At 42.0% G+C, this 13,212-nt stretch overlaps 1 protein-coding gene across 1 annotated transcript in view; it reads left to right on the top strand.

Moving 5' to 3' along the window:
• Window positions 1-12,840, top strand: part of LOC110533731 (sodium/potassium-transporting ATPase subunit beta-2) — a 34,044-nt gene extending 21,204 nt beyond the window's left edge. Inside the window, exons 2-7 of the mRNA XM_021618212.2 lie at window positions 5,939-6,067; window positions 6,247-6,345; window positions 6,486-6,691; window positions 6,943-7,002; window positions 12,161-12,256; window positions 12,471-12,840. Of these exons, the coding sequence (XP_021473887.2) occupies window positions 5,939-6,067; window positions 6,247-6,345; window positions 6,486-6,691; window positions 6,943-7,002; window positions 12,161-12,256; window positions 12,471-12,638 (758 nt within the window). The 3' untranslated portion in view covers window positions 12,639-12,840. The remainder of the gene's footprint in view (window positions 1-5,938; window positions 6,068-6,246; window positions 6,346-6,485; window positions 6,692-6,942; window positions 7,003-12,160; window positions 12,257-12,470) is intronic.
• The last annotated feature ends 372 nt before the right edge of the window (window positions 12,841-13,212 follow it).

The raw sequence follows: 13,212 nt of genomic DNA, 5'->3' as shown, positions 1-13,212 counted from the left end.
ATTGGGATTGGAAATTCTCTTAGAATCCGTCTCGAAGGACCAATTGATATCTCAATGTATCTGCCCTGTTTGCTTAAAATATGTCCTGTCCAAACCTCAAAGGACCATATCTTCCCCTATTTATTATCGATGATGAATAGGATTTCTGTTCCTGTTGTAATACCAAATCAATACGAGCCAATTCGAAACCTTCACAGACAGTGTTTACAGAATCTTGAACCTCTTCCTCACTAGAGTGTATTTCCCCGCTCCCCATAATTTGTCCTGTCTCAATTCCACTTTCTCCTCTGAGACTTGCTGTACCTAGTGAACTGCTTATCTCTCCACCTCTCCTAGCTCGGCTCGCCCCCACCCTACCAAGTTCTGTTTCATGGTACGGCTTGTCTCGGGACGCATTCCACTGAGGAAAGCAATTTTTAATTGTTGACTATACGGGGCCAAGAGTCCCTCCACTGCCGGGGATTCTTTTAACCAAATATTCTCCCGGAGCGCTATATAAATACTACTACTGGTCAAAAGATAAAACTGGTCAAAAGATAAAACTGGTCAAAAGATAAAACTAAATTTTCAAATAACATGACCAGATCACAGTTACTTCTCTGGAACCCTCCACCAAGAGAACTTATTGTACCCTTGTGGCCATTGGAAGAGAGACTCAAGAATGTCTGCCCTTAGTCCAAGGCTATGCCATTTCTTTCTTCTCATTGGTTCAAATTACAACTATGTCAAGGAACTATAAACTCGTAAATAATTATCAGTTACTCAATTTAGCTTAAAATCAGTATCACAAATTACCTTAAATCATTATCCAAATGGCCCTCCCCTGAGGCTGATCAGACCCCAAAGGAAAAAGCCATGATAGAGGTCAAGAGTCATACCACCCTTTTACAGTCGTGTTACTCAATTGATATATTCCCAGAACATTCCCGTATCATAAGAATTCACGTGTTTAATTAAAACTCATCAAATAAAACGTATCATATTCCACACACCCCTTTAAGATTTCGTGTCTATAGAAAAATGGAAATCTCCACAAACCCTAAAGCTAAAAACGAACACAACATATCCAGGACTTTTCAATTTTGGTAGAAACATGCCTCTATTTCACTCACTCGCTCCCTTCAAGATTACAACCCCCGGAAAACATTTCCACAGAAAGACAATGAAGCATTACTTTTCCCCCCAAAAAACCTTTGTCAAATTACCCCAATTCAGTAACCCTAACGTTAACTACAACAAAACCTAATCATTCCATTTTACTCCTTCCAATCATTCGTTTTAGATTTCCTCAATGGTGATATATGAAACCCATTCAGTCCGTCTGCAGACAGTCTCCCAAAATTCTTAATAGGAATATCCTGCCATTAGATACCCACAACTGGGATTAACGTGCACTGTCCCTTTAAAATAAAATGAACTAACCTGCAATCCCCTTTACCGACCGGACATGGTTCCACGTAATGGAAACAGATTATAATGTTTGGAATACGTTAACATCCTGTTCAAATTCACTGGTGTTACCTAAACAATCAAACCAAAAATCAATAACCGGGAACTATCACAAAACTTTTACGATTCAACTATTCAGACCTCCCTCTCTTACAGCCAAATATAGCCCAGTGAGCCCCACCAACCAGTGATGCCCACCTAGCAATTTTGTTGCTAGATTTAGCATCTTTTCAGACTATCCTGACAAATTCAGCTACTTTTAAAAAATGTATTTGGAACTTTTAGCAACTTTTGAAAAGTGACTCAAAGCAATAATGCACGCATTTCCCCTCTAAATGACACAAACAATTTTCTCTGTCACACCCTCAGTCACAACATCATTTCCTTTGTTGCAAAAGTGCATTGTGAGTGATAGCAGTAGCAGGCGCTCAGCCCGAGCCCAGGCAGCAGCAACTTCAGCGAATTGCAAATCATTGTTGGCTGACTGCAGCAGCAGTAGTACGGGTTCGACTAGCCAAACCCAATGAATAAAGTTGGTCACGAATGTTTGATCTTGAACAGAACTTACAACATCAATCAACATCTCTCAATCAATATTGTACTGCCAGAAGTACAGAAAAAAGTGAGAGTCTCTACCTGAACAACTGTCAAATCAATTTGAGTAACGTTATTGTGTATTCTACTTAATGACGCAGTTTTACGTTATCACTCAATGTTATCACAACATCATTTAGCAACAAATCAACCTTCCTCTAGCAACTTTACCCTGAAAATTAGTTTGCAACACTGCAACCAACTCTCCTATTCCTGCCTCTAGGCAAAAATCTAACCCCTATTCAGACTGAGTTCTGCTTGAATTCTATCGTAAGAGTGAAACCAAACTTTCCAACTTTCTCTTCTCTTTCGGCTTCCCTTGTATGAAATGTCCAACATGTAAAAGTACCATGTACTTCGCTAAATTTATAACGTATGTCAGTCAATCCATAGGAATGAAAAACATTTCGGTGGGCACCACTCTATCGCAATTATCTCTCCGCTATTATGTAGAATTCATTAGACTTGGGTAACTGTCTCTTCTATGATTCAGTCATTTAAATACGACTCCATTCCCAATACGTTATTCCAGCAGATCATTTAGGCAAGACAACGCATTCCATCAAAATCGCCCCGCTATTATTTAGAATGGATTAGTCTTTCAATTGAACCTAAACAAGCTATTAAAACATTCAGTTTATATCCTAAACAAACACTACACTAACTAACAGTATCTCTCCCGGAAAAAAACATATCAGTATTTGCATTACAATCAGAATGAATTTTAGTCTATCGGTGCCAAGGCTGAGATACGAACCCGAGTCTCCCGCGTTGGGAGAAAATAGTCATAATTTAAAGGTCCAAGCGTTTCCCCAGCGAGGCTTCTCCTTACTCTCTCTCCCTTGGTTCTCTCTCTTGACCCTTGTCACTCTCTCTATCTCCTACTCAGAATTGAGGAATAATTACTATTATGACTTTTGATAAGTTATTAGGTCTCAAACACACATACTTTCCCCCCCTGCTGATATCCTTCTTGTAACTTTCTCGATAAGGTTGATAAATCCTGTCCTGGGGTCCCGTCACCGTTTCTTTTTAAAATCTTACTTTACTTTATTTCGCCTTCTATAGTACGTTTTCCGGCTACTGTACTTCAACCAGTTTTACTTTTAGGTCTTACTGTTAGATACCGTACTTCTACCAGTTTTACTTTCAGGTCTTACTGTTAGATACTGTACTTCAAAATGTCTTAATTAGATCTGTGACCCAGTGCCGCCAACACTAACATAGATACTTTTGTCTTAAACTTTCTCTACATTAGATTATATGGACGGTATACCGATACAAATCTTACTTGCTGTTAGTTTTACAGTTAAAATCCTCCCTCACATTTATCTTGCTCTAATTTTTTGTATGTTTAGAATTTAACCCCAAACGAATGAATAAAGATCACAGCCCTTATCTTGCAGCTGAGAATTCAATTTTGGTTGGATTTCGTCACCGTGTTCTGTCGTGTACCAGTTTGCCACCGGCCTGAAATGGAACCTCAATTTCCAGAGGTCAGGTCTTTAACTTACGGATCTCTGATCCGTCCGTGCACGTTTTTCGGCGCTCCCATGGGACGACAGAAAACAGGTATTGAAATCCGGCTCGAAGGACCAATTTGATAAGAGAATTTCCAATCCCAATGATAATAACAATCAATCAATAGCTCTGACCAATTCCCGAGGTTTGTAAGACCATGGGTATAATAATAATTAGTCAAAGACTCAGCTTATACAAAAGGTTAGTACAGTTTATTAAGAGAAAGTTTTAAAGTCAAGAATACAAAACAATTAATTTTATACTGACTTCTCACGCCCACACATGCACACACATACACACAAACATACGCACACACATGTCCTGCTACGCACACACTGCCTGTCTCACTACCCAGCCGACAGAGATAGACCTTGTCCTTGAGACGTACTGCCCGTTCTCTCCCAAATCTCTAGTCGGGTTGGCACCAAGCTGAGACAGTCTGTGTTTAAAATACCATAAAGACATTGTTTTATCCTAATTCTGACTAGGACTACACATTTATTGATTATGATTTTATACATTCTAATCAATTCCGTACAATTATATGTTTCAGGGCGGAATATTGTAATCGTTCAATTAACAGACAATTCTCACCTATCAGAGTGGTATAGAGTGATGAAGAAAGAGAGAGTGGTATAGTGTGATGAAGACAGAAAGTGGCCAAACTAAGTATTGTCTTGGGTCTTAGACAATATAACACCTACTCTACATGACCTTTTCACTTTTCAGCTTTTCAGGCTTTGTTTTTACATAGGGCAAAATCTTAATTGGTACCCTAATCTGTATAAATGAAAAATATGGAATGGCCATATTCTGTAATGGCCCCAGTGTAAAGGTAATAGGGTGCCATTTTGGACATACAGTGGGGCAAAAAAGTATTTAGTCAGCCACCAATTGTGCAAGTTCTCCCACTTAAAAATATGAGAGAGGCCTGTAATTTTCATCATAGGTACACTTCAACTATGACAGACAAAATGAGAAAAAAAATCCAGAAAATCACATTGTAGGATTTTTTATGATTTTATTTGCAAATTATGGTGGAAAATAAGTATTTGCTCAATAAAAAAAGTTTTTCTCAATTCTTTGTTATATACCCTTTGTTGGCAATGACAGAGGTCAAATGTTTTCTGTAAGTCTTCACAAGGTTTTCACACACTGTTGCTGGTATTTTGGCCCATTCCTCCATGCAGATCTCCTCTAGAGCAGTGATGTTTTGGGGCTGTTGCTGGGCAACACAGACTTTCAACTCCAAAGATTTTCTATGGGGTTGAGATCTGGAGACTGGCTAGGCCCCTCCAGGACCTTGAAATGCTTCTTACGAAGCCACTCCTTTGTTGCCCGGGCGGTGTGTTTGGGATCATTGTCATGCTGAAAGACCCAGCCACGTTTCATCTTCAATGCCCTTGCTGATGGAAGGAGGTTTTCACTCAAAATCTCACGATACATGGCCCCATTAATTCTTTCCTTTACACGGATCAGTCGTCCTGGTCCCTTTGCAGAAAAACAGCCCCAAAGCATGATGTTTCCACCCCCATGCTTCACAGTAGGTATGGTGTTCTTTGGATGCAGCTCAGCATTCTTTGTCCTCCAAACACGACGAGTTGCGTTTTTACCAAAATGTTCTATTTTGGTTTCATCTGACCATATGACATTCTCCCAATCTTCTTCTGGATCATCCAAATGCTCTCTAGCAAACTTCAGACGGGCCTGGACATGTACTGGCTTAAGCAGGGGGACATGTCTGTCACTGCAGGATTTGAGTCCCTGGCGGTGTAGTGTGTTACTGATGGTAGGCTTTGTTACTTTGGTCCCAGCTCTCTGCAGGTCATTCACTAGGTCCCCCGTGTGGTTCTGGGATTTTTTTCTCACCGTTCTTGTGATCATTTTGACCCCACGGGGTGAGATCTTGCGTGGAGCCCCAGATCGAGGGAGATTATCAGTGGTCTTGTGTGTCTTCCATTTCCTAATAATTACTCCCACAGTTGATTTCTTCAAACCAAGCTGCTTACCTATTGCAGATTCAGTCTTCCCAGCCTGGTGCAGGACTACAATTTTGTTTCTGGTGTCCTTTGACAGCTCTTTGGTCTTGGCCATAGTGGAGTTTGGAGTGTGACTGTTTGAGGTTGTGGACAGGTGTCTTTTATACTCATAACATGTTCAAACAGGTGCCATTAATACAGGTAACGAACCTCTTAAAGAAGAGGTTACAGGTCTGTGAAAGCCAGAAATCTTGCTTGTTTGTAGGTGACCAAATACTTATTTTCCACCATAATTTGCAAATAAATTCATAAAAAATCCTACAATGTGATTTTCTGGATTTTATTTTGTGTGATATTAATACTGTGTCTGTGTGCTGGCTGTGTCTCCCTCCCAGGCCTCATCCTGCTCTTCTACCTAGTGTTCTACATCTTCCTAGCAGGCATGTTCTGCCTCACCATGTATGTCATGCTGCAGACGTTGGATGACCACAAACCCACCTGGCAAGACAGGCTTGGCACACCAGGTATTATACACTAATACACCAATGCCACAATTTAAGAGGTTTTGATACACTTAAACCTCACATTACAAACCAACATTTTTTAAATTGCTACTGTATAGTCATGAACACCCCAGACAATCACACATTGTATTGTAAACAGGCTAAAATCCCTCCCGCTCCTCTTTCTCTCTTTTCACCAGGCATGATGATCAGACCCAGGGGAGACACCATGGAGATCAACACCCACAACACTGAGAGCTGGGACATGTATACCAAAACCCTGGACAACTTCCTCTCCTGTGAGCCTGCCTGCCTGCCTGCCTGCCTGCCTGCCTGCCTGCCTGCCTGCCCGCCCGCCCGCCCGCCCCTCTCTCTCTCTCTCTAATGTAATTTCCATTGGGGAAAACCACATGTTAAACTGTATTTCTCTCCTATCCAGTCTACAACAACTCTCTGCAGGCTGAAAAGAATGACAAGTGCACACCGGACCAGTATTTTATTCAGGCAGACAGCGGTGATGTGAAGAACATCCCCAAGCGCTCCTGCCAGTTCAACCGATCCCTTCTACAAGAATGCTCTGGCCTCAATGACCGTACCTATGGATACCAGGCGGGCAAGCCATGCATCATCATCAAGCTGAACCGGGTATGGTAGAAGCGGGGGGGGGGGTGTTGCTTGGAGACATAAGGGAGAGATGAATGGAGCAGGAAATGGTTGGGAGCCTGGAAGAGATCATACCAATTAAATGCAAACAACTTTGGAAAAGTTTAGAATTGTTTGTTTTATTGTTTTCAGAATCACAACATTTCTCAGTTGAATGGATCTGCTTTAAGGAGAAATGAAGTGGGGATGGTGGTGGAACTGCCAGGATAACACAGGTCTGTCTGTCCCTCTAGGTCATTGGGATGTTGCCAGGAAAGGATGGCCAGGCTCCATTTGTCACTTGTGGAGCGAAGGTGAGCCTCTCTCTCGCTCTTTCAGTCCCCCCCTCTCAGAATTAACCTATCCTGTATCTTTAAAAAAATATATATATACAGTGCCTTGCGAAAGTATTCGGCCCCCTTGAACTTTGCGACCTTTTGCCACATTTCAGGCTTCAAACATAAAGATATAAAACTGTATTTTTTTTGTGAAGAATCAACAACAAGTGAGACACAATCATGAAGTGGAACGACATTTATTGGATATTTCAAACTTTTTTAACAAATTAAAAACTGAAAAATTAGGCGTGCAAAATTATTCAGCCCCTTTACTTTCAGTGCAGCAAACTCTCTCCAGAAGTTCAGTGAGGATCTCTGAATGATCCAATGTTGACCTAAATGACTAATGATGATAAATACAATCCACCTGTGTGTAATCAAGTCTCCGTATAAATGCACCTGCACTGTGATAGTCTCAGAGGTCCGTTAAAAGCGCAGAGAGCATCATGAAGAACAAGGAACACACCAGGCAGGTCCAAGATACTGTTGTGAAGAAGTTTAAAGCCGGATTTGGATACAAAACATTTCCCAAGCTTTAAACATCCCAAGGAGCACTGTGCAAGCGATAATATTGAAATGGAAGGAGTATCAGACCACTGCAAATCTACCAAGACCTGGCCGTCCCTCTAAACTTTCAGCTCATACAAGGAGAAGACTGATCAGAGATGCAGCCAAGAGGCCCATGATCACTCTGGATGAACTGCAGAGATCTACAGCTGAGGTGGGAGACTGTCCATAGGACAACAATCAGTCGTATATTGCACAAATCTGGCCTTTATGGAAGAGTGGCAAGAAGAAAGCCATTTCTTAAAGATATCCATAAAAAGTGTTGTTTAAAGTGTGCCACAAGCCACCTGGGAGACACACCAAACATGTGGAAGAAGGTGCTCTGGTCAGATGAAACCAAAATTGAACTTTTGGCAACAATGCAAAACGTTATGTTTGGCGTAAAAGCAACACAGCTGAACACACCATCCCCACTGTCAAACATGGTGGTGGCAGCATCATGGTTTGGGCCTGCTTTTCTTCAGCAGGGACAGGGAAGATGGTTAAAATTGATGGGAAGATGGATGGAGCCAAATACAGGACCATTCTGGAAGAGAACCTGATGGAGTCTGCAAAAGACCTGAGACTGGGACGGAGATTTGTCTTCCAACAAGACAATGATCCAAAACATAAAGCAAAATCTACAATGGAATGGTTCAAAAATAAACATATCCAGGTATTAGAATGGCCAAGTCAAAGTCCAGACCTGAATCCAATCGAGAATCTGATGAAAGAACTGAAAACTGCTGTTCACAAATGCTCTCCATCCAACCTCACTGAGCTCGAGCTGTTTTGCAAGGAGGAATGGGAAAAAAATTCAGTCTCTCGATGTGCAAAACTGATAGAGACATACCCCAAGCGACTTACAGCTGTAATCGCAGCAAAAGGTGGCGCTACAAAGTATTAACTTAAGGGGGCTGAATAATTTTGCACGCCCAATTTTTCAGTTTTTGATTTGTTAAAAAAGTTTGAAATATCCAATAAATGTTGTTCCACTTCATGATTGTGTCCCACTTGTTGTTGATTCTTCACAAAAAAATACAGTTTTATATCTTTATGTTTGAAGCCTGAAATGTGGCAAAAGGTCGCAAAGTTCAAGGGGGCCGAATACTTTCGCAAGGCACTGTATATATATATATATATATATATATATATATATATATATATATATATATATATATATATATATATATATATATATATATATATTTTACATTTATTTAACCAAGTAGGCCAGTTGAGAGCAAGTTCTCATTTACAACTGTTACCTGGCCAAGATAAAGCAAAGTAGTGCGACAAAAACAACAACATAGAGTTACACATAAACAATTGTACAGTCAATAACACAAAAGAAAATAAAGATTTTTCTATTCATGTACAGTGTGTGCAAATGTAGAATAGTATGGAGGTAAGGCAATAAATAGGCCCTAGTGAAAATAATTACAATTTAGCATTTATACTGGAGTGATAGATGTGCAGATGATGGTGTGCAAGTAGAGATACTGGGGTGCAAAAGAGCAAGAGGGTAAGCAATAATATGGGGATGAGGTAGTTGGGTGGGCTATTTACAGATTGGCTGTGTACAGGTACAGTGATCGGTAAGCTGCTCTGACAGCTGATGCTTAAAATTAGAGAGGGAGATATAAGACTCCAGCTTCAGAGATTTTTGCAATTCGTTCCAGTCATTGGCAGCAGAGAACTGGAAGGAAAGGTGGCCAAAGTAAGTGTTGGCTTTGGGGATGACCAGTGCAATATACCTGCTGGAGCGCATGCTACGGGTGGGTGTTGCTATGATGACCAGTGAGCTGAGATAAGACGGGGGGATTGTGCAAGTTGCTGCAGGGGGTTCTGAGATGTTGGCCAAGGTAGGGGTAGCCAGGTGAAAAGCATGGACAGCCGTGGAAAAATGATTATTGAAATTATCAATTGTCATAGATTTATCGGTGGTGACAGTGTTTCCTAGCCTCAGTGCAGTGGGCAGCTGGGAGTAGGTGCTCTTATTCTCCATGGACTTTATTTAAGATGGAGAGGAAAGCACTTTTGAAGAGCAACCAGGCATCCTCTACTGACGGGATGAGGTCAATATCCTTCCAGGATACCCGGGCCAGGTCGATTAGAAAGGCCTGCTCACTGAAGTGTTTTAGGGAGCGTTTGACAGTGATGAGGGTTGGTCGTTTGACCGCGGACCCAGTACGCACGCAGGCATTGAGGCAGTGATTGCTGAAATCCTGGTTGAAGACAGCAGAGGTGTATTTAGAGGGCAGGTTGGTCAGGATGATATCTAAGAGGGTGCCCATGGTTACGGATTTAGGATTGTACCTGGTAGGTTCCTCGATGATTTGTGTGAGATTGAGGGCATCTAGCTTAGATTGTAGGACGGCCGGGGTGTTAAGCATGTCCCAGTTTTGGTCACCTAACAGTACGAACTCTGAAGATAGATGGGGGGCGATCAATTCACATATGGTGTCCAGGGCACAACTGGGGGCCGAGGGGGATCTATAACAAGCGGCAACCGTGAGAGACTTGTTTCTGGAAAGGTGGATTTTTAAAAGTATAAGCTCGAATTGTTTGGGCACAGACCTGGATAACATGACAGAACTCTGCAGCTATCTCTTCAGTAGATTGCAACTCCACACGCTTTGGCAGTTCTATCTTTTCGGAAAGTGTAATAGTTGGCGATGGAAATTTCAGGATTTTTGGTGGCCTTACTAAGCCAGGATTCAGACACGGCTAGGACATCAGGGTTGGCGGAGTGTGCTAAAGCAGTGAATAAAACAAACTTAGGGAGGAGGCTTCTAATGTTAACATGCATGAAACCAATGCTTTTATGGTTACAGAAGTCAACAAATGAGAGCACCTGGGGAATGGGAGTGGATCTAGGCACTGCAGGGCCTGGATTAATCTCTACATCACCAGAGGAGGAGTAGGATAAGGGTATGGCTAAAGACTATAAGAACTGGTCATCTAGTACGTTCGGAACAGAGAGTAAAAGGAGCAGGTTTCTGGGCGTGGAAGAATAGATTCAAGGCATAATGTACAGACAAGGGTATGGTAGGATGTGAGTACAGTGGAGGTAAGCCTAGGCATTGAGTGACGATGAGAGAGGTTTTGTCTCTAGAGGCACCATAAGGGCTAGCTAAGGAATATTGAGCAGGGCTGGAGGCTCTACAGTGAAATAAGACAAAAATCACTAACCAAAACAGCAATAGACAAGGCATATTGACATTAGGGAGAGGCATGTGTAGCCGAGTGATCATCGGGTCCAGTGAGTAGCTAGGTTAGCTGGAGACACGGCGATTCAGACAGCTAGCAGGCCGGGGCTAGCAGCAGGCTAGCAGATGGGCCTCAGGGGGACGTCACAACAGGAGAGTCTGAAACCCCCTCAGACGGTTACGTCGGCAGACCAGTCGTGATGGATCAGCGGGGCCCGTGTTGGCAGCAAATGGTCCAGGCCAATTACCAAGAGGTAATTGAAGCCCAGGGATTGCTTGATGGAATCTCTTCAGCTAGCTGGGAGATGGGCCTAGTTCGAGGCTAGCTCCAGGCTAACTGGTGCTTGCTTCGGGACAGAGACGTTAGACAAGAGTAGCCACTCGGATAGCAGGTCCGGTAATCCGGAGTAAAGTTTCAGAGCTTGCGATGGGAATCCGGAGATGTGGTACAGAAAAGCAGGCCGATATGCTCTGGGTAGATATCGCGCTGTGCAGGCTTGCAGGAGTTGCCCGGGCTGAGGCTGGCAGTCCGAGTTAACGGTGATGACCACTAGCAGTGGCTAACTGACTACTAGCTAGTAGCTAGTTAGCTGGCTAGCTTCAGAAGGTGGTTCCAGTTCGAAAGTGTAAAAATAACAGATCCATACCACATTGGGTGAGGCGGGTTGCAGGAGAGTATGCTCAGTACGAAGATGGGAAGAAAAAAAATTGTGCAAATATATATGATGAAAAACGATATATACAAGGGACGGGACAAGACAATCAAAACAGACATTCCTACTGCTACGCCATCTTGAAATCTTGTTCTCATCTATGTCATCCATTAGCTTCCTTTATGTCTGTGTCTTTCTTTGCTCGTCTGTGTTGCGTGATACAATGTAATTTCATCCTTTCATACCCTATGTGTAAGTTGTTGTTCTCTTCTTTTCTGTTACCATCCATTCTGTCCTTCCACTCTCAGAGGTACAAAGTTGGCATGAGTGGGTAAGGGTGCCACTGTAGTGATCTTAGCGACAGATAGATATGTATTGTAGTAGATGTGTATTGTATAGTTACTAGTGATACACTGGTACCCTCAACTTTTTATATTCCTAGCTAGAGAGATACAATAACGTTCTAGCATAGCATGTACAGGTAGACTCTGTCTAAAATAAATGCCAATAAATAGTAGTTTACTATTGCAAGTCCACAAGGACAGTATAGAGATAGACATGCAGTAAATGCCAAAGATACATTTCCATCAAGTCTACTCTAATCGTCATGGTGTCCTTTCAAAGCTCGTCCACTCCTTCAGATTGGGCAGTCCTTCCCTGCTCGCCCACACACTTTTGACCCAACATTCCCCAACTAATGGCCTTGATCCTCTGCCCCTGCAGAAAGAAGACTCTGATAAGATTGGAAAGGTGGCGTACTACCCTGAAAATGGTGCCTTCAACCTCATGTACTACCCTTACTATGGCAAGAAAGCTCAGGTGAGAATCCTGCGACACCAACCAGGCAACACTCACAAAGCATCCCTTATAATCTTATTTTTATGTTTAGAATAACTCATATTAGTGATCCAATGTCATTACATTGTTATTACGCATTCATCTGCGTAATAATCATCTATAGATCAAATGTTTATGGAAAACAGTGCTGAAAGCTTATGTAACAATAACTTCCAGATCTATTGTCTTGTTTCAGGTGAACTACTCCCAGCCTCTGGTTGCCATTAAGTTCCTCAACATCACCCTCAACGAAGACATCAACATTGAGTGCAGGATCATCTCCAACAACATTCCTCCTGGGAGTGAAAGAGACAAGTTTGCTGGAAAAGTGTCTTTCAAACTGAGGATCAACACTAAACAATAGATGTACATTCTCTTTCTCTCACAAATATTCACACCGACATGCTGTGCACAGGTACACACACACATACAGAAACAGATAACAGAATTAACACCCTCAGTTTGACGAATAGAATATGTTTACAACTTTCATTCACCCTCGATGTCGGGCATTGTATGCCCAGTTTAGTGATGTCAGATTGGTGCAGTAAAAAGGGGTTAATTCTGTCTCTGTTTTTGTGTGTGAGATTTGGGACTGATTCTGTTCTGTAAGTTAGTTTGACTTGAAGTCTATTTATCAACACGTCTTACCAGTTTACTGTGGGTCCTTCCTTGCTGCCTCCCTCTAGAGTGCCCCTTTATATACGAATATACACTAAATCCAATACAAAACGTGTATATCTATTTATATATAATATCCTTATATCAGTATGTCTATTTTGTTGCACTTGAATAGTTCAACAGCTAAACATATGATGTAAAAAACATATTGGTGGATGAATGCAGAGACAGAGTCATTTTTCATGTGTGTATTGTCTTTCGTGTCCTAAGAAAGCGGGAGGCCTAGTGTCCCAGCTCTCTGCTCTGCTCTGTGGGAA

The sequence above is a fragment of the Oncorhynchus mykiss genome, chromosome 10 (genome assembly GCF_013265735.2).
Source record: "Oncorhynchus mykiss isolate Arlee chromosome 10, USDA_OmykA_1.1, whole genome shotgun sequence".
NCBI classification, from domain to species: Eukaryota; Metazoa; Chordata; class Actinopteri; order Salmoniformes; family Salmonidae; genus Oncorhynchus; species Oncorhynchus mykiss.
This window is presented reverse-complemented; position numbering and strand designations above follow the sequence as displayed.